The 27,745-nt window shown below is 47.9% G+C and overlaps 1 protein-coding gene across 3 annotated transcripts; it reads left to right on the forward strand.

The window, feature by feature from the left end:
- Positions 1 to 206: 206 nt before the first annotated feature.
- sptb (spectrin, beta, erythrocytic) lies at positions 207 to 27,323 on the forward strand. Of its 3 annotated transcripts, none has more exons than XM_052085462.1 (36): positions 207 to 487; positions 3,952 to 4,256; positions 9,227 to 9,378; positions 9,488 to 9,661; positions 10,471 to 10,568; positions 10,688 to 10,768; positions 10,858 to 11,274; positions 11,551 to 11,668; positions 11,883 to 12,041; positions 12,192 to 12,494; positions 13,093 to 13,243; positions 13,368 to 13,657; positions 13,780 to 14,360; positions 15,013 to 15,150; positions 15,364 to 16,123; positions 16,218 to 16,420; positions 16,948 to 17,038; positions 17,123 to 17,269; positions 18,025 to 18,312; positions 18,951 to 19,187; positions 19,277 to 19,366; positions 19,639 to 19,929; positions 20,019 to 20,149; positions 20,234 to 20,438; positions 20,820 to 21,043; positions 21,115 to 21,265; positions 21,564 to 21,808; positions 22,663 to 22,801; positions 22,877 to 22,961; positions 23,631 to 23,827; positions 23,906 to 23,988; positions 24,085 to 24,145; positions 24,608 to 24,855; positions 24,997 to 25,170; positions 25,269 to 25,311; positions 25,941 to 27,323. In XM_052085462.1, the coding sequence occupies exons 2-36, from the start codon at positions 4,109 to 4,111 to the stop codon at positions 26,139 to 26,141; spliced, it is 7,104 nt and encodes a 2,367-aa protein (XP_051941422.1). In that variant the 5' UTR covers positions 207 to 487; positions 3,952 to 4,108; the 3' UTR covers positions 26,142 to 27,323. The 3 variants fall into 3 exon arrangements, with proteins under 3 accessions (XP_051941422.1, XP_051941423.1, XP_051941421.1); XM_052085463.1 differs by lacking the exon at positions 207 to 487 and adding an exon at positions 682 to 878; XM_052085461.1 differs by lacking the exons at positions 207 to 487; positions 3,952 to 4,256 and adding an exon at positions 5,281 to 5,849.
- The last annotated feature ends 422 nt before the right edge of the window (positions 27,324 to 27,745 follow it).

Here is a 27,745-nt window from a genome sequence, read left to right on the forward strand (position 1 = left end):
GTAATGCACGCTTGTCTTTGATTAATTTACTACCCTTGCGTCCTAGCTTTGAAAGGCGTCATCTACAACAATTATTTTACACAATGTAATAACGTCACTTTTTTAAAAATTCAACTCATATTTTTTTCTTTCGGGTGGGTGTGTTTATGATGTTGGCGCACTCGGCAGCTCAAGACGTGTCACTTGTGTTGTTGCAGCCTCGTATCGGGAATGTATCTTCCCTCCACTCGTAACCCCCCCCCCCCCCCCCTGAATTCGCCCACTCGTTATTTTTAACCCCACAGGGCGGGTCAGTGGGCCGGCTGCCTCTCGGGAATGAGCGTGGAGTGCAGTGCCCCACTACTCTCTTTTCTTTTTTATATTCCCCCCAAACCCCCTTTCCTGGTCCCCTTCAGGCAGGAGCAACCACCCCGATGCGTCCATGGGGCCTTAAGCTGACCGCCGGCAGGGACAAGAAACGCCACTAGGAAGAATTCCACGAAACAAAGTGAGTGTCAAATCAAAAACGTAAAGAGTTCGCTCGGGCTTCCGTCGCGTTGCTGCCTGTCTTTGGGGTTCCCAAAAAAAACACCTGTTGTGACGTCACGCACTTTCCACACCATCTTTACTTAAGACATGTCCGACTTGGGATTGTTGAAAGAAACACCGTTTGTGTGATACTTTGACGTTGAAATGGCGTCACGTCGACCGCAGCCAGGACTCACGAGTGACTTTACGTACGGTGACGAGCGCGTAAAAGGACAACGCGACCTCGTACACCAAAGTGTCTTCGCCTAAACGTCTCACAAAGTCGTTTTAGGCTTGTCGCTCATGTTGTCGAGGTCCAAACTGGTCCGTTCTGGTCGACGAAGGGGTGTCAAGTGGAGTGTAAACAACTGGTAAGAATCTTAAAGCGAATTGAGAACTGCTTTTTTATCCAGAGAACGTATATAAAAAAGTATGGGATGGGGGTGGGGGGTGGGGGGTACTATTATTATTAAACACCGTTTTAAATTCCACAACACGGTCTTTCCGAGTCCTCAAATTTGAGTGTCATGGGTACAAGCAACTATTTTAGAGTTTAAAGTGAATTCTAGAAAGTGTACCTAAGGATGGAAGGGGGGGGGGGTGTCATAAAGGATACTTTTGATATCGAAATCCGAACCAGAGCAAGCTAAGAAATACTCGTTATTGAGATGAATGTATTCAAATAAGTCATGTTAAGCTTATAATGAACTAAAATTAACCCGAAAATCAGCCACTGGTTTGTATTGTTTATTAATGTTTTTTTTAATGTATCCAAAACACATAACTTCAAAACAGAGCCAAGAAATGCTCCTCTTCCTTCTGTATTCCCCTTAAAAGGACACGCTTGTGTGGACCAGCCAGGACTGTATAACGTAAACACACCCCAAGAATAGTTTGTGGACTTAATTCCTTAAAGTTGTTACTGGTGTAACCTGTTTTTTTGACTATTTTGTGTGGATTTTTACAGTGCGGGTCAAAATGACCCACAACATAATCAATGTGATTTTTTTTCAACATAATATGAGGGTTAAAGCAAGGTCTCGGAGGTTGCTTTCGAAACTACGACTGTTGTGTCGAAGATGCGGCCTCAACGTTTTGTTGTGTCTGGATGGTCAACTGCCACCCTGCTCTTCCTCTTTCTCCTCTTCCTCGGTCCAGTTGCTGAAGTTGGGAGTCGCAGAATGCGAACTGCCCGTCGCACATGTTGTCGGCCTAACCCCCCCACCCCCCTCGTCTCTTATTTCATCCTCTGCTGCACAGTTGCGGCTAGAACGCTCATGAAGGTGGTTTTGTTGCCTCATCACATGGATGGAACACTGGAAACGTAGTTGCAGATAATCAATCACTCAATGTGGGCAGTCTGGCATTGTTTTTTAAAATTTTTTTTATCTTGTTTTCTTTCACCTTAACCACACGCATAAAAACAAAGGCGGTTCAAACAATAAATAACAGTAAAACAGTGCAGAGAGTGTCATGGAAGGGAGGGCGAGCATGTGGACAGTTGCGGGGCCGTTGGTCCAGTTCCGGCTGTGTGTGTGTGTGCGGGTGTGTATGGAGCCGATAAGCCCCGCCCCCCTGACCTCCGCCACCTCCGTGCTTGATAAGGTCCCTCTGTGAACTTGTGATAGCGAGCAGTAAACCGAGGGAAACCTGAAGGACGCGTCATTGAAACATCATCTGTGGAGGGGTGGGTGGGGGAGTTCTTCGATACGCCACCCGCTCCCCGTTAAAAAAAAAAAAAAAAAGTTTAGAAATTGTAATAAGAAAGGAACCATGCACGGATTTTTGCTATTTGAAAGGGAAACAAAAAACAAAAACAAAATATGAGCCAAATAAGCTTGCAAAACTTGCCATTAAGCTCTGTTTACAGATACAGGCAACTTGAGAGAAAAATCTGCTTAGTAACTTACCAATTACTACTTTCCTAATCATCATTTTATCACAAACATGTCCCAGTGATAATACACTTATTTTCATTTTGTGTCTTCTGTACATGTATCGCAAATGTCCCTTGAGCTGACGGTTAGCTTCCACGCAACGCTGCCGTTAAGACTGATCGATTCTAATCGGCGATGGCTTGATGTGTCCAAAATTCTCCTCAGCTTCACATTTTTATGTTGCATGCCGATGACGGTCGGACGACATCATTCGTGGTGGTGTCATTTTGTGTGACTCCACCACTCCACTTAACACACACACACACACACGTGATAAGGGAGCCAGGCCGTAGGCTGATAAACCGCCATTCCGTGCTAAGAATGAACACCCCGTCAGCGGGGGGGTGAGGTCAAATTGACAAAATGGAGCTGCAAGAGTACGTGTTTTGTCGCCGCCCTTTTCCAACAACTCAACCGTTTCGAACAACAAGACGCCCACCTGTCACGTTGTGCCCGAAGCGATGGAATTATTGCTTCGTGCACAACAAAATAACTGAAAGGTGAATCCCCGAAATAGCAGACACAAAAGAGATTTTGTCAGAGAACAAAAGGAGTCTTTAATGACGAACACAAAATACCCGGCAGGGAGAATAACAAAAAACTCTGGTCAAAATAAGGACCAGGGATAGAATAAAGGGAACAACAGAAAACGCTTGCGGAAAACAAATGGCAAGGAAGGTCTGATTAGACGATTATATAAATTTTCTACGTAATAGGAATAATGGCGCGTAATAACAGCCACAAAGCTAAGAGGCGACAAATAATCCAAATAGTAATTTGAGCGAGAGAATATTGGCGCGGCGTGGAATTCTCCGGCAGTGAGTAGACTGCCAGAGCGTTCAAATAAAGGCTGAGCAATTACTGCCAAATGGGTGACAGGTGTGAAAACGGCGGGCAGAAAGCCCGCCCCCTGCTGGTAAACACGGGACGTGACACCACCGAGTCCTTCCTATGTGCCACCAGGTTGAATTTAAGGCTTGGGATTTAAAAAAAAATAGAAAATGAGCATAAGAAATTCAAAGTCATTCTTTATGTGCCAACAAGGAGGGGCGAGGGGGGTGTCTGAGAAGATAATTACTCATTATATATATTTTTTGAATGTCACATAAAATGTAGGAAGGGCTTAACCGGAGCTACATGGATTTTTGACAGGTGCTATAGCACACCCGAGCTTTATTTTTGACGTAAAAGTTTCCGATGGTCAAATAAATCCGTGTTAAGACATTTGATGAGTAAAAACAAAAACAAAAAAAAGCGAGAAAATCACAATCTCAAACTGTAATATATATCGTTTATTTTAAATAGTTTTTTTTCTCATCGATGTGCAATTTTTGATTTGTTCTTGATTTTACTGCTTGGTGCTTTCTACCGCCTTTATTACGGATTCGTCTTACTGTTTATTGTGTATGTTAAATCGCTCCATGTACAGCACTTTTAATGCAGCGATGGCTGTTTGAAAGTGCTCGAGAAATACTCTTGACTTGACTTGACTTTTCGTCTATTCCAGATAACTACCAGGAATAGGAGCTACATTTTCCTCTATTTAAAATTTTTTTTTTTTTTGGTGAAACCTTTTGAACGAGAGGACCTTTCGAGGACGCCGTGACGTCCGGCCCCCGTCGCAAACCGTCCCCCCCCTCTTGCCATCCCCGAATACCACCGCCATGACTTCCACCACCGACTTTGACAATGTGGAGATCACGCAGCAATACAGCCACATCAACACACGCTTCGAGCTCCCCGACGAGGATCTGGACAACGACAACAGCACGGCACGGCTCTTTGAACGGTCGCGGATCAAAGCCCTCGCAGGTGCGTATGCACGTCAAGCCATCCAACAAGCTTGGTCGCGATATAATTCGACTCCGTAATAAAAATGCGGGTGTGTTTTCTGAAACCCGCTCGTTAGTGGCGCGATTGGGTTACTATTACCCAAGGTTGGGTTCATTAGCGTGACCCAGCAGATTTGGGTTGAAGACTAAAGGAGAGCCAGGTCTTCAGGTCTTTCCTCACCTTTTAGTCAAGCACAGCCCCAAGTCGTATAATTGGTGATTGAAGTCGGACTCGAGTGAAGTCACCTAACTCGAGCGCCCCACCTCTGCCACCCGCATTCCCGGAATGATTCCCGCATTGATGGATGCGCACAGCTGTAAGCTCGGCAGCTCTTTGGAATTTTATGCCTTAAGCCGGGTTTTCAAAAATAGACGCGTTTCCGGCATGGCAAAGGGACGGATAGGTGGGGGGGGGGGGAGTTGAGATCGGAGGATTTTGACGTTGCTACTGTACCTAGAGGCCAAGAAGATTCCGTTAAAAAAAAAAAAGGCCTTTACGAAGACACTTATAAGTTTTGTTTTTTCCACTTTCGGACAAAAAAATAAAATAAAATAAAAGAACAAAAAAACAGTCAGTCATACATCAGTATTTGTTTTGCCAACCTTGTAAAAACAAAGTTGTATTTTTCCAAGACAGTCATAATGACTTGATTGTTTTTAAAAATAATTTTAAAAAAAATTGAAGTCATTTATTTTTACAAAAAATAATATTTTCATGTCAAAAAAGGGGGTGGGAAAAAACAAATAGTGTTGAATTACATTGAGTTTTATTTGGACAGATTTTTTTTTTTTTTTTTTGGAAGAGACCTAACTTCACAAAATAATTAATCTTGGACAAAAAAAATAGGCAGCAGCAGCAGATGCAAATGAGAGATTCAGACTAGAAGCGGAAGTCAGGTGCCGCCTGAGAGCGGCGACATCATCACACAAGTGGCGAAGATGACGAAGGAGGAGGGAGGGAGGGAGGGAGGGAGGGAGGGAGGGAGGGAGGGAGGAGTCGGCATGAGGAAAACAGGACAGAAAGCCAGAAGGCGGAGGAGAGCCAAGCCGAGACGTGGAGTCCCGCTCCTCCGGTTCAGAGTTTCTCGGCGGGCGGTCGGGGTGAAGATGAGCAGCCCGTCGTGCCTGCTGCGGCCGGCCCCCGTCAGTCAGCCTCGACTCCGGGATGTGAGGATCAGCCTGAAAACCGCCTCCAAGATCCAGGACGGAAAGGATGCGAGCGGCCGCCGCTACCCGCCGGAGGAGAGCGACGCCCCCGTGCGCAGCCGGAGCACCCCGCCTGCGCACCGGGCCCTCAGGAGGGCTCCCAGGGGCAGGGCCAAGCGGCAGCAGGAGCATCACCCGGAGAGAAACGGCACTGTCCTCCTGCAGGTGCCGCTCACCCTCCCGGGGCTGACACCCGTCTCCTCGCCGCCCGGCTCCTGTCAGCGCCCCGTCCACCACCCGTCCCCCCCCTCTTCCTCGTCGACTTCCTTGTCCGGCCGGAGCATGAAACGGGCGCGCTGGCTCAGCTCCAGTGCATCCAACATCTACTTTAACTCGATCCTGGATGGACGCTTCAGGCAACTGCAAGGTATCACGAGGTGCCAGGAGTGGTTTGGGTTGCCCCCCCACCCCCAACCCCCACCCCTCGCACCCGCCCAGGGGGGTTCCACCCTTCCTCTTTGCATGTTTTAGGCAGTGAGGGGAGTAGCGAGTAAACTTAATAGTCAAGTACGGATGCTCAAACATGATCAAATAAGATAAGATAAGATAAGATATCCTTTATTTGTCCCACACTGGGGAAATTTACAGCCTCCAGCAGCAAGAGGAACGTCCAGCCTTTGTTTTTTGTGGGCGTAAAAAGTAGGATTGAAGATAATTTGACAGCAAAGACCAGGCGGCTTGGAATATTTTCATTTTCACTCTTCCATTCAAATGTACAACATTTCATACCCCCAAAAAGTGCCATCTGGTGGTTGACATTGAAATTACACCCCAAATTTTAACTATCCACAAAAAAATATGAAACTCGCGATAGAGGGGGGAATTACTCTTCTTTGTTGTAATGAAAAGAGAAGAAAAGTGAAGAAAAAAAATCCAGACAAGGATAAAAGCTATATCTCAACAATTCAGTTGTTGTCTTTGCAAATGTTTGATATATTTTGAAACGAAGCACTGTAAAGGTCCTTTCAGAAGAAAACAAAAAAAACGGCAGCAACTTACTGTAAAAAGTTGTCTGAAAAATAAAATATGTATATTTTTTTTAAGTATTTAATCTCAATTAAGTACCGTCACAAAGTATTTGTATATATATTTATTTTTTAATTTTTTAAAAATATTTTTAAATATATTTATATTTATTTTTGAAATAAGAGTTGGATGCGTACTTCTACCTTGACCAGAGGAGTATTTGTACTTCTACTTAAGTGCGAGTACTTTTGCCACCTCCGGTATTAGGTAGTAATTTATTTATCCGAAGGGCGCCGTGGCTTTGCCCCACTTGTTCACTGGCTTCAATAATTCATCGCAGCAACTTCTAAAAAGGTTTAGGATGGGCCCCCCCCCACCCCCCCGCTCCCTTCCCCCACTTCCAGGGCCGTAATTGGCATTTGAGCTTATTTGGCTTTTGGCACTTCATTTTTTTTTCTTATTTTCGGGTGAGGGTTATAGTTGGGATTTCGGGTGAGAGACCCCCCCCCCCCCCCCCGAAAAAAAAAGCCATTTAGCTTAAGTTACCGAAACACCCTAATTTTTTCCCTTCTTTTGCCATCCGCCAACATTTAATCGACTAAAAAAAAATTCATGGTGGCATTTGAATGACACCCAAAATTGAATCTACTCCCCCCCCCCGATGTCAGACAATCGACGGCCGGTGTCCTGACTCAACCTGGGAATTAGTCGTGTTTTTATTTCTTTTTGCACAAAAACTTTCCTCAATCCGGCAAGAAGCACTGAGCCGGAGGGAAAACGAGGTAGCGAGGGGGTGTACGGCGTAACACGGCCGCGCACAGCCGATTACGACGCGGTACAGTCGAGTTACAGGGAAAATCCATCTGCATGAATAAGTCATGTGTGGCCTTCAACTGGAGTGCATGATAGAGGGACTTAAGTAAAGGCTTGTCAAACACACCGCTGTTTAGTCAATCTCGGACTGATACACCCCTCGCCCTCCCCAAAAAGACAGTAAGGGGGCGGAGTCAGCTGGGATGATGATGATGATGATGATGATGCAGCCCAGACGAGGACGAATTGGACGAATGCTGTTAAATCTAACGTAATGCTATGTTGCTTTTAAAGCCATAACGTAAATAATTGAGCGCCGCTCGCTGTTATTTTGATTCAAAGGGACCTTTAACGCCAAGCCGTGTTTATTTTGCCGAGGACTACGATCCGCTAAGAACCACAATTTAATAAATGGATCAACTAAAACCCACCCAATGCAATTGCTGCTTGTCGAGCCTTGTGAAGGTTGTTTTATGCTTTTTTTGGGGGGGGGGGGGGTGATATTTCATCTGCGTAGTCTAATATAACTTTTTTTTTTTTCTCATACATTTCCACCCATTTTCTTGGAAAAAAAAATCAAATTTGTTTCCTGTTGTGTTCTCAGAACACACTGCAAAGGTTTTTGGGGGTTTTATTTTAACTTGATCCTCAAAAACTTTTTTATCTTGAAATTTTATGGCTTTTTTTTTTGGGATGAAAAATACAACTTATTTTCGGATGAGCAAATTAAACCTTGTTCCCAATTTAAAACCTTATATTCTTTTTTGAAAACGGGTCATTTTGTACAATAAAATCCTGACCCAACCTTTTTGACCCAAATGGGCTTATTTTTGAACCAACTGGTTTTTTTTTATCAAAATACTAAAAAGCAAAATGACAAGAGAACAAAATGACTTGACAAGACGACAGTGAAGACACAATAAGTAGCGTCTGCTAAATAAATGATACCTGCTTGCCGCTCGCCGCATGCATGAAAAGTAGACCGTGAAACCGTCACGTTGATTACAACCCGTGCAAGCCGGCCGCCGACCCGCCGTGCAACTCGGCAAACGGATGTCATCGTTTCATGAGAATAGCGTCGTTTCAAAACTTTGGATTCTCCGAACAACAGCACAACCCTAAACGACATGGCGGCGTGCTGCTAAGTGTACGCTTAAATGGCGGCTCAATTTGCCAACGTGGGCAAACAAACGTGCATTAGGCCCACTCGCTGACTTGGCCTTTTAAACAAGCGGAGCAGACATGGCTTGATGACGAGGGAATGAAATCACACGGCAAATTGGATCCTCATGATTGATTTAAGGGCTCGTCTGCAGAGAGGTTCGAGCGGCTTGCTTTCCGCCACGCATCCACACAACAGCAAAGAAAATGGCCTTCTATGTTTCAACTCTATTCTCATGAAATGATCATATTTTTTTTTCCAAATTAAAAAAAAATTTACTTTATTACTGGTAAAAATGTTTACATTTTATTTTTTTAAATATAATTTAAATATAATAATTTGAAAGTTTTTAACAGACATGAAGACCAAATCTTTATTTTTAAAAAAATATATATCAGTAGATTTTTTTTCACATAAATTGAGCATTTTCTCATTGTGGATATTTAGTTATGGTATAAAAAAAAATTACCCTAATAACTATTATTTCTGTAATGTACTGACTTGATTTTGGGGAAAAAAATTTTAAATTTTAAATTTTTAAATTAAAAAAAATTTTAAATTAAAAAAAAAAATCTTAATAGTGTGACTTTTTCTTGTGAAATTATAACTCATAAAATCGATTTTTTTTCGTCATCTCTGTACCTGCAAAAAAAAAAAAAAAGCAAACTTGTAATGCTGTACTCCAACTTGATTTTCATGAACTTTTCACATCCGATAACATTTTCCATAAAATTGCGCCATATTCTAAAAGTTATTTCTTTCTAAAAAGACAAAAAAAATGTATTTTTGGCCCAAAACTTCAGATGAGCGCGAGGCGGTCCAGAAGAAGACGTTCACCAAATGGGTCAACTCCATCCTGTCTCGGGTCAGCTGTCGCATCTCCGACCTCTACTTGGACCTGCGCGACGGACGCATGCTCATTAGACTGCTGGAGGTCTTGTCTAGAGAACGATTGGTAAGATTTGGAAAAAAACAAAAGAATAATTATTATTATTATTTATATTTTTGGAAAATATTACTTTCCTACACTCTATGACTTTTCCAATGAAATGTCCTTCTCTTAGCCCAAGCCCACCAAGGGCAGGATGCGCATCCATTGTCTGGAGAATGTGGACAAGGCACTGCAGTTCCTCAAGGAGCAGCGCGTCCACCTGGAGAATATGGGCTCGCATGACATTGTCGACGGCAACCACCGCCTCATCCTCGGCCTCATCTGGACTATCATCCTTCGCTTCCAGGTTAGACCACCATAAATATATATACAGTTTTTTTTTTTTGTCAGGGAAGCGATTTTGGGGGTACTTGAAGGATTTGCCCAAACGAGCCTCAGTTGGGAGCTGGTTTTCTACACGGACATGCAAAGCTCAAGTGCCAAGCGTTTTTGCTCTCGCCATATAGTGTGGACGGCGCGTGGTGTTGATGCTTGATGATCATTTTGGGTGACGACCAAGAAACATGACATTCGTTGGACAAAAGTCTCAAGGATCCATCGCCGACATTGAATGGAAGCCATTTTGTTTTGAAGCAACCATTTGGGCGCAGCCCCGTGGCTTTGACCAACTTGTACTATTTGAGTACGGCGTCAAATTTTGAAGGAAAAACCAGGGTTCGACCGCCAATTCATGGCTGCTCCTATTTTGTTTAGTTTTTTTTTTTCCTCTTGATTATCGCTGCTGTTACGAGCTGCCATTAGCAAGCGGCAAACATCAGAACACGTCCCTTGCCTTCTCTGAAAGGGGGATTTATTTTTAATTTGACACTGTTATTTTTAGTTCAAACAATATGGCCCTCTGCATTATTCAGTCCTCGGTGAAAAGATGGAGGAAAAAAAGTCTGCCTTTTTGACGTCGTCGTTTCTGAGAGCTAAATTTAGCCGCCTCCAAGGATTTGTTGGTCATGCGACCGCTCCAATTACTGGCCTCCGCTCTGGGGAAATTCAACAATGATCACACACGTTGGTGTAATTTGTTTTTTTCCTGTTATGGTCTACAATGCGCTCGGTTTTGCGTCTCGAGTCACGTTCTCTATCGATTGTCATCCCAATCAGATCCAAGACATCATCGTGGAGACGGGCCAGGCCGACCAGAAGGAGACGCGCTCGGCCAAGGACGCTCTTCTCCTGTGGTGCCAGATGAAGACGGCAGGGTCAGTCGCTAGCTTAACCTAGCTTATAGCATTCACATCAGTGGGAAACCAGTTTGGTTTTCTCCGCTGGAGTCGAGCAGAAGAATGCGGATCTTTTTCAATCCGTCTCTTTTTCACAGTTATTCCAGCGTGAACATCACAAACTTCACCACCAGTTGGAAAGACGGCATGGCCTTCAACGCTCTCATACACAAACATCGGTAAGACAAGCTGGGAATTTTCATTTTTTTAATGTCTCTGGTACTTTGTTCCTTTGAAAAACCAAACCGCATTGTACTTGCCCATCCAGACCGGATCTGGTGGACTTCAACCAGCTGAAGAGGTCCAACCCGACGCACAACCTCCAGAGCGCCTTCAACGTGGCCGAGAAGCAGCTGGGCGTCACCAAGCTCTTGGACCCGGAGGACGTGTTCACCGAGAACCCGGACGAAAAGTCCATCATTACCTACGTGGTGGCCTTCTACCACTACTTCTCCAAGATGAAGCAGCTCGCCGTGGAGGGCAAGCGGGTGGGCAAAGTCCTGGACCACGCCATCGCCACGGAGAAGATGGTGGATAAGTACGAGACCTTGGCGTCGGAGCTGCTGGCCTGGATCGAGCAGACCATCCTGGTGCTGGACAACCGCAAACTGGCCAACTCGCTGTCGGGCGTCCAACAGCAGCTGCAGGCCTTCAACACCTACAGGACGGTGGAGAAGCCACCCAAGTGAGTTTTGGCTCTCCCTCGGGGCCTCGGGGCCTCGGGTACACCGTTGCGATTTCTCCCGAGATCAACCCCCTTTTTAGGGTTCTTAAAAAGTGACTCTTGGTTCTCTTGAGATCTTTAGCATACCGTCGACGTAATACAAAAGGAGAGAAAGTACTACACGGTGACTAGAGGTCCTCATTTTTGGGACCTCAAAAAACCCCGCGTGACTACCTGGACCTAAATACGTTGTACATTCACCGGGCGATGGTTAAAAGCTCAATGGTGTCCCAACAGGTTCCAGGAGAAGGGCAACCTGGAGGTGCTGCTCTTTACCATCCAGAGTCGCATGAGGGCCAACAACCAGAGAGTCTTCACACCCAAAGACGGCGCGCTGGTCGCCGACATCAACAGGGTGAGGCGTCACACGCCGCAACGCGGCCGAGGCCGATGCTCGCCGTACACCGAGTCCTTCAACCGGACGCGACTAAACTGCAAACCAATTTCATCTTGGCGACCGACCCCTTGCCCACTTGTTGATTCGTTTATCATTATGAATGCCGAGTTTCTGTCGTTTCTTCTTCTGTGACCGTCATGCGATCTTTGGTGGGGTGCGGGGGGATCCGAAGGCCTGGGAGCGACTGGAGCGCGCCGAGCACGTGCGTGAGCGGATCCTGAGGGACGAGCTGATCCGCCAGGAGAAGCTGGAGCAAATGGCGAGACGGTTCGACCGCAAGGCAGCCATGAGGGAGACGTGGCTTCTGGAGAACCAGCGATTGGTAGCTCAGGTAAACCGGGGAGCACAGCTTGGACCATTTCTGGGTCCTCAACATTTTTCAATTCGGGGACTACAGTGGAGGAAGGTTTAGTGACTGCGACCTCACTACGAAGGGGTCAGAATTCATTTGCCGGTTCACAAAGCTTCGCCGTCTCTCCAGGACAACTTCGGCTACGACCTGCCGGCGGTGGAGGCGGCGAAGAAGAAGCACGACGCCATCGAGACGGACATCGCCGCCTACGAGGAGCGCGTCCAGGCCCTGGTGGACATCTCCGGGGAGCTGGAAGCCGAACGCTACCACGACGCCAAGCGGGTGGACGCCCGCAAGGACAACGTCCTGCGCTTGTGGGACTACCTGCAGGAGCTGCTCAAGGCCCGTCGGGGGCGTCTGGACAAGAACCTGACGCTGCAGTGGATCTTCCAGGAGATGCTCTACATCATCAACTGGATGGATGACATGAAGGTATGCAGTGATATCTGGCGATATCGCGTGACCGTACGCATGATTAGTGACCTCGGCCAGTAACCGCACGAGTGGTTAGGGTTAGGGTTAGGGATTAGGGTTAGGGTTTAGGGTTAGGGTTGGGGTTAGGATTGGGGTTGGGGTTGGGGTTAGGGTTAGCAGCCCCACCCAGCATCTAATGTGTGTCTCGTCAGCTGTTGGGGTGTGTGGGGGGGGGGGTGAATGGGCTTGTCCCAAAAAAGCAGCACGTCTCTCTTTGCCGCCTACTCATCAATACAGATGAACCGTCTGATCATTCAACAACACATCGGCTGCGTGGGGATAGCTAGCCAGCAGTTAGCCGGAAGCTAACGGCGGCTACACTGTCAGAGCGTGAAGTGAGAGGAACACAAGTCTCTCTCGGATTGCAATGCTGATGAATTTGAATGACAGTATAAGGTTTTAAAAAGAAAGATTTCAGGAAATAAGTTACCAACATAAACGGACACCAAAAATTCCAAAGCTCCGTTGCGGTTTTTCACTTTTCGCGGCAGAGTCCCGGTCCACCGACAATCGCGATAAATGAGGGAACCTGACTTGTGCCTTCTTTCTTGGTCAGGTTCGTCTGCTGTCTCCCGACATGGGGAAACATCTGCTGGAAGTGGACGACTTGTTACAGAAACACGCTTTGCTGGAGAACGACATCGCCCTGCAAGCCGACCGAGTCCAAAACGCCAGCGCCGCTGCTCTCCAGTTCGCCAACGGAGAGAGTAAGTCGTTACCGTTTGGTAGAAGTTCCGTGTTTAGCGTTTTATTCCCTGACCGAACTGACACCTTAAAACCAAGGTATGGTATGGAACTCAATGTCCCCCCCCCCCCTTCCTCCTCTTCCAGGTTACAAGCCGTGCGATCCCCAGGTGATCCGAGATCGGGTGGAGCATTTGGAGCTGTGCTACCACGAGCTGCTGACTCTGGCCGGCCAGCGCCGGGCCCACCTGACGCAGTCTCGCCGCTTCTGGAGTTTCCTGTGGGAGGCGGCCGAGCTTGAGAGCTGGATCAAGGAGAAGGAGAACATCTTCTCCTCGCTGGACTACGGCAAGGACCTGACCAGCGTGCTGGTTCTCCAGAGCAAGCACAGCGCCTTTGAGGACGAGCTGGGCGCCCGCCGAGCCAATCTGCAGCAGGTAAAATTTCCAAAAGAACGTTTTTTGCCTCCAGTTCCGCTATTGGCCTCGTTCCCGCCTTGACAAGACTCTGAAGTCTACGTTTTTAGGAAGAAAGCCTCTCGCCTCGTTTCCCGCGCCAGGTTCTGACCGAGGGCAGCCAGATGATCAAGGACGACCACTACGGCTCGCCGATGATCCAAGAGCGCACGGACGGCGTAGAGACGCAGTGGCGGCAGCTGGAGGATCTGGCGGCCTTCCGCAACCAGAGCCTGCAGGACACCCGGCGGTTCTTCCAGTTCCAAGGGGACGCCGACGAACTGGCGGCCTGGCTGCTGGACGCCGATCGGCAGATGAGGAGCGAGGACGCGGGCCACGATGAGTACACCACCCGGCGGCTGCTGCGGCGCCACCACGACCTGCGCGACGAGGCCGTCAAGACGGCCGCCACCGTGGACGCGCTGTCCAAGCAGGCCGACGCGCTGCCCGAGGAACTGCTCAACACGCCCGACATCCAACGCCGCCTCAAAGAGATCAAGGACCTCTTCGCGGAGCTCATGTCTCTGGCCGATGTCAGGCAGAAGAAGCTGGATGACGCCATGGCGCTCTACACCATCTTCAGCGAGACCGATGCCTGCGAGCTCTGGATGGGCCAGAAGGAGACTTGGCTCGTGGATTTGGAGGTGCCCGACAAGCTGGAAGACCTGGAAGTGGTCCAAAACAGGTACCCGGTCACCATTTGCAACCCCGAGGCTATGGACCTTTTGTCCAAATGAAGCCCCTCACCTCGATTCAATGTTTCCTCGGTGCCACAGTGTCGTCACGGTCTACTTTTGTCCAAAAAAACCCCCTTCTCAACTCACTTAAAATTGTTGACGCCACCAGATGGCGTCAAAGGGCTACTCATGTCCAAATGACACCCCTCAACTCACTCAATTGTTTTCTTGGCGTCAAGATGTCGCCAAATGGCCCCAAAGGTGTACTTTGGTCCAAATGTTTGTCCCTCAACTCACTTCAGATTGATTCCTTGGCATCGAGATGCTGCCGGAAGGCACCGTAGGCCTACTTTTGTCTAAATGGAGCCCCTCAATTCGCTTCAAGTTGTTTCCTTGGCACCAGAAGGCCGCCGTATTGCGCCAAAGCAAAACTGTTGTCGATTTGGCTTGAACACGAAAACCAGCATTTTTTTTGGGGGGGGGGGGAATAATTTATGAAAACCAAAGCACAGTTAGAAAACCTAATAAATAAAACTATAGGGCTGTAGTGGTTCTGGCTACAATACAATACAATAGTGTGTGTGTGGGGCGGCGGGGGGGCGGGGGGGGGGTCCCCAGTTTGAGAACAGACGCATGAATGTGTTATTTTCTTGCCTCCAGGTTGAGCATTCTGGCTCAGGATATGGGCAACGTTGAGTCGCGAGTGGATGACGTCAACAAGGCGGTGAAGCAGCTGGAAGACGGCAGACACCCTCGCACCAAAGAGGTCAAGGAATGCCAGACGAGACTAAATACCAGGTGATTTTTTTTTTCTTCTTTTGTTTTTAGCTGCGGATTTAGAAAGAACAATTTTACACTTGAGCTTCAAATTATTGCCTTCAGTAACAAAATAAAAAAAAATTAAAAAACGTCCATTCCTTTTGAAATCATTGAAAAATATACATAAAACATATTACGCGTCTTCTGTCATCATCCGTCTTTGACAAAACCATATCTGGAAAATCCTCTCAGGTGGGAAGCCTTCAAGGCCACGGTCGAGGACAAGAAGAGGAAGGTGGACTCTGCGGTCAGCCTGAACAACTACGGACTGGAGTGCGACGAGACGGCAGCGTGGATCCGCGACAAGACGCGCGTCATCGAGTCCACGCAGGACCTGGGCAACGACCTGGCCGCCGTCATGACCATCCAGAGGAAGCTGTACGGCATGGAACGCGACTTGGCCGCCATCGACTCCAAGCTCGATCTCCTGAGGGCCGACGCCGACCGCTTGGCCACGGAGAACCCGGAGAACGCGGCGGACACGTTGGCCCAACGCGCCCGGTTGGACGCGGCCTGGGATGATCTTAAACGGACCCTGAAGGACCGCGAGGACTCACTGGGCGAAGTCAGCAAGCTGCAGACGTTCCTGCAGGACCTGGACGACTTCCGGTCGTGGCTCTTCAGGGCTCAGAAGGCCGTCGCCTCTGAGGAGATGCCCGCCTCGCTGCCCGAGGCCGAGGAGCAGTTGAGCCTTCACGACGCCCTGCGCGATGACATCGACAACCACGGGGAGGACTTCTGCGTCATCCGCGACACCGGTACGCAGGTTACGCTCGGTCAGGAAGACGACCCCCAGTATCGGGAGCTGCAGCAGACGCTGGGCGATCTGGACCGAGGGTGGTACGAGCTCCAGAAGATGTGGGAACGACGCAAGAACTTCCTGGACCAGTGCTTGGGCTTCCAACAGTTCCTCAGGGACGGCAAGGCGGTGGAGACCATCCTCAACAACCAGGTGAGTGCGTTAGCGCAACAAAACAAAAGCCAAGGAAGACCACTTACTTGTGTGATCCAGATCCAGACTTGATGTTTTCCTGTCTTTTGTGAAGGAATACACCTTGGCCCATGTGGACAAGCCCGACACTCTGGACGGGGCGGAGCAAGCCCTGAAGAAACACGAAGACTTTTTGAGCACCATGGAGGCCAATGAAGACAAGATCGATGGCGCTCTGCAGGTGGGCAGACAGCTGGTGGACGGCGGCAACCTGTACGCCGGGAAAGTGCAGGACAAAATGGAGTCCATCGCTGACAGGTGCGTGGTTTACTCGGTCCATCTTCCGACCGAATTGGGCAGATAATGGACTTAAGAGCCAATCAGAGTCGGGAGGCAGCCCGACTCAAGTCCAATTATGAGATCAAGGTGTCGGTTAAAGCTCCCGGGCCCAATAAAACAGGCACACACACACACACACACAAACACACACCAGTTTTGCATTTTCTGTGCTCAACGAGAATTTTGTTGTGTGACTCTTGAGGAATATTTCCCCTTCAAAATCAGCTTTGTACAAGCTCGCTGGGCGTTTAGAAACATCCCAATTTGATCAGCTCACAGACACACACACACAGAGGGGACCCCGCCCTCCCCCACATTAACTCCCACAAAGCATCTGAGCAGGCATGTTCCAGTGCTAATGGATATCGATTCACTTAAAACGAGAGGATACACTCCCGATGGCTGTTTTGCGTTACTGTACCAGATGTTTTTTTTTTTTTCTGACAGCCTTTCTCTGCAGGAAAAGAATGACAGAAGTTGCTGCTGTCTTATGTTTTCACATTCAGGCACGACAAAAACCTAGCGAGAGCCCAGGAGGTGTCAGAGAAGCTGCGAGACAACCGAGACCTGCAGCACTTCTTACAGAACACTCAAGATGTGAGAGCTCATTCTTCGTCGATGCGTTGGCTGCGGCGGCGGCAGCGGCGTCCACTCACCCCACTGTGTCTCTTCCAATCCCAGCTGACCGTGTGGATCAATGAGAAGATGCTGACCGCTCAGGACACGTCTTACGATGAGGCCAGGAACCTGCACAGCAAGTGGCTGAAGCACCAGGCCTTCATGGCCGAGTTGGCCTCCAACAAGGACTGGCTGGACAAAGTGGACCAGGTACCTGCACCATAGTGACCATGATTATTTTCCCTCCCAAGCGTGGAAAACATAAGGCAAGAGTTTTGGTGGCCGTTTGTTGTTTAGCGAGTCAGAATTGTGCCATGATAAAAATAATAAAAATAAAAATGCACGCAAATGCAGTTGCCTCATGTAGCCTACCGTATTAACTCCACCAAAAAACAAAAGTATGACGGATAAGGCGTCATTTTGTTAGCCGTTAGCTGCTTTGAAAGTTGGCTAGCTTGACAAAACCAATCCCCAAAATTTCCAACAAAATTTGTTGAGGGGGAACAAAGGAAGACATTTTGAATGCAGATCAAGTTGACTTCATGTAACTACCCCCCTCCAACCAACACAATTGGGAAATTGTTTTGCTTATCACTTGCGTTGTCAGTGAGTCACCTCGTGTGATGCTAGACAACTAAATGTTCCACCCAAATTTGTAAAGGGGTGACGCATGGGCAAAGGAAGAGAAATCTTGAAACTTTGAGATCCAGTGGCGACCTTTTCAGCCTCCGCCAAGCACTATGAAGCGAGATGTGTTGTTTTCCGAATGCTAGTTAGCGAGTCAGCTAGCTTGACAAGACATTAATCAGAATACCATGGTTAGCGTTAGCGTAACGAACATTTTAGGGTTGACTTACACTTTTAAGTTGCTAACTTTGTTAATGGCACGCAGCACAAAAAGTATTAGGCCAGTTTCCAGCTCAGCTAGCTGGCATTCATCTTTGTTCTCCAATTCAAATGTGCAGGAGGGCCAGGAGCTGATCGCTTCCAAGCCCGAGATGGAGCCGGAAGTGCGAGAACGCCTGGCCGCCCTCCACCAGCTGTGGCAGATGTTGGAGTCCACCACGCAGGAGAAGGCCCGGCTGCTGTTCGACGCCAACCGCTCGGAGTTGTTTGACCAGAGCCTGGCGGACATCAGGAAGTGGCTGGGGGAGCTGCAGCAGCAGCTTCAGGGCACGGGTGGCGATGACGGTAACGGCGGCGAAGATGTCAGAGACCTGACCAACGCCAACATCCTTCTCAAGAAACACCAGGTGGGCCTCTTATGGTGCTCTTGCTACCGCGGAAGAAACTGCCAGGGTGACTTTTTATCGAGCGGCAGGAGTGATGGATTCGTGGGATAGGCGGTTCGGGGTAAGGGGGGGGTTAGGTTTAACTTTAAGATGAAGGGGTTAGGGTTGTGGGGTTAAGTTTAGGGTTAGAAGGTTAGGGGTTGGAGTGGGAGTTGGAGTTAGGGTTAGGTTTAGGTAAGGACCATGGCTAGGGGGTGAGGGTTGGGGGGGTAAGGCTTCGGGTTAGGTGTTAGGGGGTTAAGTTTAGGGTTAGAGGGTTAGGGTGTAAAGTTAGGGTTAGGTTTAGGTAAGGACCATGGCTAGGGGGTGAGGGTTGGGGGGGGTAAGGTTTCGGGTTAGGTGTTAGGGGGTTAGGGTTTGGGTTTTAGAAGGTTCGGTAAGGACTCGAGTTAGGGTTAGGACATTACGGATTAGGGTTACAATTTGGGCATAGGGTTAGGGCAAATTAGGAGGTCAGGGTTTAAAATTAGGGTCATGGTTCAGGTTGGGGTTAGCATTCAGATTGTGTGTGTGTGTGTCCCCCCCCCCCTAGTTATTCCACACAGCTGCTCCATGCAATATAACTCCCCCCCCCCCCCCCCACTTATCTTGGGGACCAGGTGATGGAGAACCAAGTGCAAGATCGTGCCCGGGAACTGGAGGAGCTCCAACAGGCGCTGAGGATGCATGGCGGCGGCGGCGGGCGTGACGAACAGCAGCAGCCCGAGCTGGAAGTGGAGCAGCAGAACCTGCAGGTGCAATTCCAGCAGCTTATTGCACCCTTGGCCCAACGTAGGGGCAAGCTGGAGGCGGCCAAGGCCGTGCATCAGTTCTACAGAGACCTGGCTGATGAGCTGGTGAGCCATTTTGATTCATTTATTTTCCTATTGAGATGTCCTGAAATTTTGTCGCCATCGTCGTTTTTATTTTATTTTATTTTTTCCAGCTGTGGATTGAAGAGAGGATGCCGCTGGCTCTGTCACAAGATCACGGCAACGACCTCCAAACGGTGCAGATGCTGCTTAAGAGGAACCAGGTAGCTTGAGATTATGTAGAGTGGAGTTTGTATTATTAGAGTACAATAGAGTTAACAATAAAAAAATTGAATATTTTCAGGTGTTTATAAAAAACAATAATAATAATAACCTTCAGGCTTCTGCTAAAAAGCAAAGAAAATGTCAGGAAAAGCCGAACATCTGAAACATAAGTGGTCTTATTTTGGGGTACTTTAAAGGTGATTGTTTGTTATTCTAAAAAAACAAAAAAAACAAAATGGACATTGCCAAAGTGAAACGTTGGCTTGCGCAGACACTGCAGAGGGAAATCGAGGGCCACCAGCCCCGCGTGGACGAGGTCCTGGAACGAGGACGCAGGATGGCGGCGGCGGCGGGCGAGGACGGCGGCCCCGAGGCCGAGCGGCTGGCCGGGCAGCTGCGCGAGCTGGAGGAGGCGTGGCCGCGGCTGCGGGACCAGATGACGCAACGCAAGGACAGGCTGGACGCCTCGCATCGGGCGCAGCAGTTCTACAACGACGCCGACGAGGCCCAAGCGTGGATCGGCGAGCAGGAGCTCTACATGATCGCCGAGGAAAAGCCCAAGGTACAGCAAAAGTCCACACCCCCCCACCCGGTCAAATGCCAAGTTTGGGCGATACCAAAAACAGGAATCTGGTCTTCCCGTCCGCGCAGGACGAGCAGAGCGCCATGTTGAGTCTGAAACGTCACAACATCGTCAAGCAGGCCGTGGGCGACTACGCCGACTCCATCCGGAACCTGTCCGAGCGAGCTCAGCGGATGTTCGCGGAGGACCATCCCGACGGGTCTGCGCCTTCTCTGCAAAATGCCGCGAAATGCGTCTCAAATCAAGCCAGTTTTTGAGTCTTTTCAATTTCCCTGCGGCGCAGCGAGAAGATCATCCGGCGTCAGGGTCAGGTGGACAAGCAGTACGCCGGTTTGAGCGAGCTGGCCGAGGACCGGCGCAGGAATCTGGAGCACGCGTACCAACATTTCCTGCTCAGCCGCGAGGTGGACGACCTGGAGCAGTGGATCTCTGAGCGCGACGTGGCCGCGTCCTCGCAGGAGATGGGTCAAGACCTGGACCACGTCACGGTATAGTCGACTGGACAAATTGTTGACCGTCAAGAATGAAAACAAAAGATGGCTGTTGTTTCGAGCCACTCCGGTTGAAGTTTGATGCCAAATCAAACTTCAAACCATCTGATAAAAGCCTGCTAGCTTAATGCTAACGCACAATGCAAAATCCCATAGACAGGCTAACAAAACTAGGACCATCGCTATGGCCCTTTAAGCACCGGATTGTAACAGACATGTGGTGCCGCTGTCTAATAATTAAGCAAAAAATAAAAAAACGTTTAAAAAAAATCTAAAATGTATTATCTTTACGTGTTTTTCATATCCTAAAATAAGCACGCCTAAATGGTTATTTGTCCCGAAGCGGCAGTTTTAACGCCCTCGTCTTGTTTGCATCAGCTCCTGAGGGACAAGTTCCGAGAGTTTGCGCGCGAGACGGGCGCGCAGGGTCAGAAGCGCGTGGACGCCGTCAACCACGCCATCGACGAGCTGATCGAGGAGGGCCACGGCGAGGCCATCGCCATGGCCGATTGGAAGGACCTCATCAACGAGAGCTGGGCCGATCTCCTGGAGCTCATCGACACGCGCGCTCAGCTACTCAACGCCTCCTACGAGCTGCTCAAGTAAGCCAGGCGAATATTGTCACATAATTCGTGCGTACGGTGGCGGAACTTGAAATCCCACCGGTCCGAAGGTACTTTGACGACGGCAAGGAGCTGGTGGTCCAGATCGGCGACAAGCAGAAGGAGCTTCCCGAAGACGTGGGCGAGGACTTCAGCAAAGCCGAGTCCTTCCACAGGATGCACGCCGCCTTCGAACGTGACATCACTTCCCTGGGAAAGCAGGTCAGGGTTTCCCCTTGTTTGGATTGTGACTTTATATGCTGCCCCCTGGTGGACGTGTGGAAAAAAGCATTTGCAATGATTGTTTGAGTCAAAATCCAATCATGAGCTTTTCAAAATAGGAAAACGACAAACATGAATACATTCATATTCATAAAATACACAAGATACAATTCTGAATTTTGTGTGTGTGCTTCATAAATATGTATTGATCGATGCAACCGCATAAAAAAAAAAAAAAGACGAAAAATGCACGAGCCGAGCATGACGCGTGCATCCCCCCACGCTCCCTCCCCGGAAGGTGGAGCAGCTGCAGGAGACATCGGGCAGGCTGCGGGCTCAGTACGCCGGCGAGCGAGCCGACGCCATCCAGGCGCAGGAGCGAGAAGCGCTGCAGGCCTGGCAGGCCTTGCTGGCCGCCTGCGACGGCCGCCGAAAGCGACTGCTGGACACGGCCCACAAGTTCCGCTTCTTCGCCATGGTGCGCGACCTCATGGCCTGGATGGAGAGCATCGGGCAGCAGATCGACACCCAGGAGAAGCCACGGTGAAAATAACCAAAAAACAAAAAAAAGATGGATGGATAGAGCGAGCCCGAACTGTAGGGTTTGGGTATCTAATTGGGGTTTCAAACTCGGGTTAAAGTTTCAAACCAGTAACCCCAACCCCAACCCCTGACCCTAACCCTAGCCCTTTAAACTAGGGTTAGGGTTTCCAATTCTGGTTTCAAACAAGTGTTAGTTTCAACTTGGAATTAGGGTTTCAAACTAGGGTTGTAAGTTAGGGTTAGGGTTTCTAATTGGGTTTGCAAATGGAGGTTAGGGTTTCAAACTTTTATATAGGGTTTCAAAACCCTAATCCTAAACCCTAACCCTGACCCTAACCCCTAATGCTAACCCTAAACCCAAACACTAACGCTCACCCCAAGCCCAGCCCCTAACCCTACCCCTTAAACTACCCTACCCCTTTGAACTAGGGTTAGGGTTTCTAATTCTGGTTTCAAACAAGGGTTAGGGTTTCAAACTGGAATTAGGGTTTCAAACTAGGGTTATAAAATAGGTTTAGGGTTTCTAATTGGGTTTGCAAATAGGGGTTGGGGTTTCAAACTAGGGTCTGGGTTCCAAAGTAGGATTTCAAACTAGAGTTAGGGTTTCCAATTAGGGTTTTAAACTCAGGTTATGGTTTGTAATTAAGGTTTCAAACTGGGGTTAGCATTTCAAAGTATGGTTCTAAATTAGGGTTTGGATTTCCAATAATGGTTTTAAAGTATCACTCATTTTGGTTTTAAAGTAAATGTTTTGAAACGAGGGCTAACGCTTCAAAGTCGTTGATTTACTCCACAACAGTCCTTTGGCGTACTTGTAAATTTTTTTGTCTTTGAACAATGTGTATGCACTCCAGCGACGTGTCATCCGTGGAGCTTCTGCAGAAGTACCACCAGGGCATCCGCTCGGAGATCGAGGCCCGCGGCGTCAAGTTCACCGAATGCAGCGACTTGGGCGCGGCCCTTCTGGCCAGCAAACACAGAGACTCGGCCGAGGTCGGCGCCCATCGATGGCAATCTTTTTCCTTTGCCACCGATTTGTGTTCATTGTTTTGTTGTTGTCGTCAAAAGATCCAAGAGAAGATGACGCAGCTGGAGGACAAACGTCAGAAGATGATGTTCAAGTGGGACGACCGCTGGGACTGGCTGCGACTTTGTGAGCGCAAAAAAATCAAACAGAAGAAAATGCGCCGGCGTCTCACCTTTGAATGGCAACGGGCTCGATCAAATATTCCGAGGCGTATTTGTTTCGTATGAAGCATCTGCAAAGTCAAACCAAAAGTAACCTTTCTTTGGAAGCGGAACTTTTTCTTACTAAAAAGAGATTACTCCTGGAAAAGTTAATTTGACCCTCGGGACATCCCGCCTCTGACTCGCATCAAAGGTGTCTTCAAACTGCAGCCGATCCATCTAAAAGGTGACCATCGGTGCGGCGTTTACCACACTGAACACGGACCACAGGATGGAAGCGTGTTTTCATCTGAGATTAGAAAGAAAACGATATCGACAAGCATGTCAAGTCTTTAAGACAATCGCCAAGCCGCTCGTTGCGATATGGGGACGTGGTGTGTATCACACTACTCGATGTGAAACAGAGGAACCAAACGAGGGAGTTGTGTCAGGAAAATCACAGACAAACATATTAGGCGTGCATGCGTGCCGACAGGTCCGCATTCATTCAGAAATCGGAATCTAAATCTCGCGACTGCAGCCAGCCTACCAGGAAGTCAAAACTGAAGAGACTGATCAAACGAATGCTAACAAAAGAGCCCAGAGCAACTTCCAAAGAAATTAAAGGTGTGTGTGTGTGTGTTTGTCTGTGTAGTGTTGGAGGTGTGCCAGTTTGCGCGTGACGCCTCGGTGGCCGAGGCCTGGCTGGTGGCTCAGGAGCCGCACGTGAGCAGCAAGGACCTCGGCCAGTCGGTGGACGACGTGGAGAAACTGCTCAAGCGCCACGAGGCCTTCGAGAAGTCCACGGCCGCCTGGGAGGAGCGCTTCTCGGCCCTCGAACGCCTCACCACCGTAGGGCCCGACCTTTGGCTAGGGTCACAACCGCAAACGTTCCACGTGACCAAAAAGTGGTCTTTGTCTTTTGCTCAGTTGGAGTTGTTGGAGCTGAGGAAGCAGCAGCAGGAGATGGAGCGCTTTGTGCAAGAGCAGCTGCGCTACGAGCAAGAGAGCAGGTCCGCGCTCGCCTACCCTTTGTCCACGCTTACCATTAACGACTTCCTACTGTACACATGTGCACCCGAGATGCTGAAAAACTTTCTTCCGAGCAGGAGGGAAGACACGGGCTTTGCCGAGTCTTCGCAACTCTTCACAGTGGAGGAAGAAACTCTGGTGAGTCAGCGTGTGAAACAATGCGAGTCAAATGTAGGCATGGCGTGATGGTCTGGGGCTGCTTTGTTAGTTCAGGACCTTGACGAGTCAGAATTCTGCTTTCTAGCAAAAATTCCAGTCATCAATTTTGGGATCTTTAAATTGAAGCGCATTTGGGTTTTGGAATAGACTCAAAGCACACCAGCAGAAGTCAATGCCCTCCAAAATGAAGGTTTTTGAGTGGCCTTGTCAAAGTCAGAACTGAGAACTTGTGCTGGAAAAGCCTCCGGTCTTGTTCAATGAAGCCACAGAGACGTGCAAAACGCATTTGCCCGTTCTTGAAAAACACTTAATTTCCGTTGTTGCTGCTGAGGGTGGCCCAAGCAGTGGTTCGGTTTTTGCTCAAGTACTTTTTCATCGGACCCGTTTGCTTGAATCACTATTTTAAAAAGAGCATTTGATGTGTTCTTGGGTAATCTCCAGTCCGGAGTGGCCGAGCCCAGTTCGGGGATCCCCGAGGGGACGGCGGCTGACGCCACGGTGCCCGTGGAATCCGAAATGCGAGAGAGCGGCTCTCTGGAGTTTGAGGCATCCATCTCGGCGCTGGCTGACGAACCGGAGCGGGCGGCCACCTTGCCCATCGAGGCGCTCCGGTCCCAGACGGTGCTGCTGGAGGGAATTCTGGGGCGCAAGCAGGACGTGGGAGGCTCGAGGAAGAAGGCCTCCAGTAGGTGAGACGAGCCACTTTGCTTGTAGGACCCATTCGCGAGACTCGTAGGTTGCGCCACATGACAACAGTGCTGACGTGAGTTTAGTACGGGTGGAAAAAGATTTCGTGTTGTCGACCGTAATGCCATTTATGCCCGCTATAGATCGTGGAACAACTTGTACTGCGTTCTGAGGCCCGGTCAGCTGTCAGCCTACAAGGATGCCAAAAGCTTCGGCCAGGGCGCCACCTTTCACGGCGAGGACCCGCTGCCCCTGGCCAATGCCAGCTGGGAGCTGCTGACCAACTATAAGAAGAAGAAGCACGTGGGCAAACTACGGTGAGGCGGACGCCGTCTCGTCTCTTGTCGATGACCGAAAGCCATTTCCGTGCAGGTCAACTATCTTTTTTTTTTTTTTTTTTTTCCCTCTTTCTCAGTCTTGAAGATGGCAGCGAATATTTGTTCCAGTGTAAAGACGAGGTGAGTTGATTTTCGGAGAAAAATTAATAAAAATTAAAAACAAACTGGAATGCCTTTTTTGACAGGAAAAACTGTTTAGCAATTTTGTTGTCAAAGTTTTTTTTGGGGGGGGGGGGTACAGTGGTACAGTTTGTAAGGAGAACCGCGTTTTCCATGGAAATGCCCCAATCCGTTCCAAGACCCCCCAAAATTCAGACAAAAATGTTTCATAAAGCATAAAAATGCAAAACCGCTGTACCCTGGACCAATTTTAATTACAATTTTTTTTCCCCCCTATAATTCTTTTTAATCCCATCTTTTCAGAGTCCAGACAACCCCTTATACTGATTTATTTTTAGAATTTTTTTTCAATTGTTAAGAGTCAAGGAGGGTCTGAAATTTGGCTGGCATGGAATTTTAGTAGACAAAGCTGTATTTATAGCAAGTTGTAATTTTGAGGGAATTTTTTTTTTGAGAAAATGCCTGAAATGTGGATATTTGATGAGAATATTTGCAAATGTTTTTCCATTATTTCAGGAAGTTAACAACAAAAACTTTAGACTAAATCATATTTACTTTACCATTGTGAATCAACAACCCCCCCCTCCCTGCCAAGTGTTTAAGTTAACCACCCTTTTTGGACCTTTCAGGAGGAGCTGCAGCGTTGGAGCCAAGCGATGGCGAGGGCCCTTCAATCGCCCGCGGAAGAAGAAGAGGCGGCAGCGGAGGGGCCCTCAGGGGCCAAAAGCCAGAGTCTGCCTCCGCCGGCCTCCTCTTCCTCTACCTCACCTGGCCCCTCTGCCAAGAAAGACAAAGAGAAAAAGTTCAGCCGCTTTGCAAAGAAGAAGTGAGACGCCTTCAGGTTTGGTGGGTGTCGCCATGGCAACCTGGCAAGCCACAAACGCGCCCAATCGGCCAGGAGCACCATTGAGAATTGTTTTATATATATATCAACATTGGTTCTTTGACTTGTATTTAAGCCAACACAGTTTAGCAAAGGTCGCCAATTTTTTTTTTGTTTTTTTTTTGCACAGTAAAGCTCTTTTCACACTTAACCAAAGAATTATTTGCATTTTTTGTTCAGCCGCATGTTTGGAGGTTGCCACGTATGACGAATTTGTTTTTGTTCCTCACACACACACCGGTGATGAACTATTAACGATACTGTGCACACGCAGCTCCTTTGGAGAAGCTCTGTCAACGTAGCAGCAGTCGGGTTGTGTCCATTCCTTTCAGAAAAATATTTCAATCGCTGGTCAGGTTCTGCACTAGTTTTTAATTACCGACACATGTGGCGCTAAGCTACAAAAGAGGGCCACACGCAAAGGAACTTTCTTGACAAATATATACATACAGAAAAATTACTATGCTCCCAACATGATTTTTTCCCCCTGAAAATAAATTCATGCAAAGTCGAACTACATAAGATATAGTGAATTCGTATTTTGGTGAAAAACAGCTTAGTTATCATTTTTAGTTCCTCAAAAATGTTTGTTCTTGAAAAATTATTGACATCAAATATGCTTCCGAGAAAAACATTTGTTAGTGTTTGCTATAAATTCTGACCATTATTCCCTTGAAATAACGGAGTACCTTTGCTTAAAAAAAGAAAAATAACCGATAAAATTGTAATATTAAATTATAAAATAACCTGAAAGACAATGTTAGGAGAATAGTAAAATACTTTCTGGGGGAAAAAAAAAATAACTAATTGAAAACGACCCCCCCCCCAAAAAAAAAACAACTGAATGTTTTTGTTGTGGAAAATAGGAGCACAAGATTAATTTTTTAAAAAAAAGAAAAATGGTCCTAATTTTAGAAGTATCACTTCATGTTGAGAAAAAAAACACATTTAAGGGGGAAAAAAATCTTGAACGGTGGTCATTTTTTTTCTGGTGAATGTTTTACGTCTATCGGGGAGTTTTGACATTCTCTAAAATGTCAACTTCATTCTTGATTATTTTTCTTGTAACATGAAACTTTTCTGGCAAAGTTGTTAATTTTCACAACAATAAACCTCGTCATATTCTGAATTTGTGTGTGGCTCAAGTATCACAACCGCTCATTGGATTTATTAATCGACAGCTACTGTGACGCCAACCACAACTCTTTTTTTTTTTTGGTCAATTTTTGTATTAGGTCACAAAAAAATTGCTGTTCACCTGGGAATTTTTTTTTTTGTGGGGGAGGGGGATGAGTGAATCATTGCTAAACACCAATCAAGATCATCGAAAAAGAAAAAGCTGAGAGTGACCCCCCCAACTTTCAAAATGACTGACTTTTGAAGGACATGGGCTGTGTGTTTTTGCAAGGTTTGCATGTCTGTGGCGCAAATTTAAAAAGACATGAAAAAAACGACCATGTATAGTAAGCCGTTGTTTGCCCGAAAAAAACGACCATGTACAAAGAGGCGTTTTTAGCCGAAAAAACGACCATGTATAGTAAGGCGTTTTTA

Source organism: Hippocampus zosterae, chromosome 14, assembly GCF_025434085.1.
Source record: "Hippocampus zosterae strain Florida chromosome 14, ASM2543408v3, whole genome shotgun sequence".
In the NCBI taxonomy this organism is placed as follows: domain Eukaryota; kingdom Metazoa; phylum Chordata; class Actinopteri; order Syngnathiformes; family Syngnathidae; genus Hippocampus; species Hippocampus zosterae.

Coding starts and splice junctions, on each gene's coding strand:
- sptb (XM_052085461.1), top strand. CDS start 5,384: ATGAGCAGCCCGTCGTGCCTGCTGCGGCCGGCCCCCGTCAGTCAGCCT. Junction 13,244..13,367: donor CCAGTTCGCCAACGGAGAGA/GTAAGTCGTTAC, acceptor CTCCTCTTCCAG/GTTACAAGCCGTGCGATCCC. Junction 16,124..16,217: donor AGACCATCCTCAACAACCAG/GTGAGTGCGTTA, acceptor TCTTTTGTGAAG/GAATACACCTTGGCCCATGT.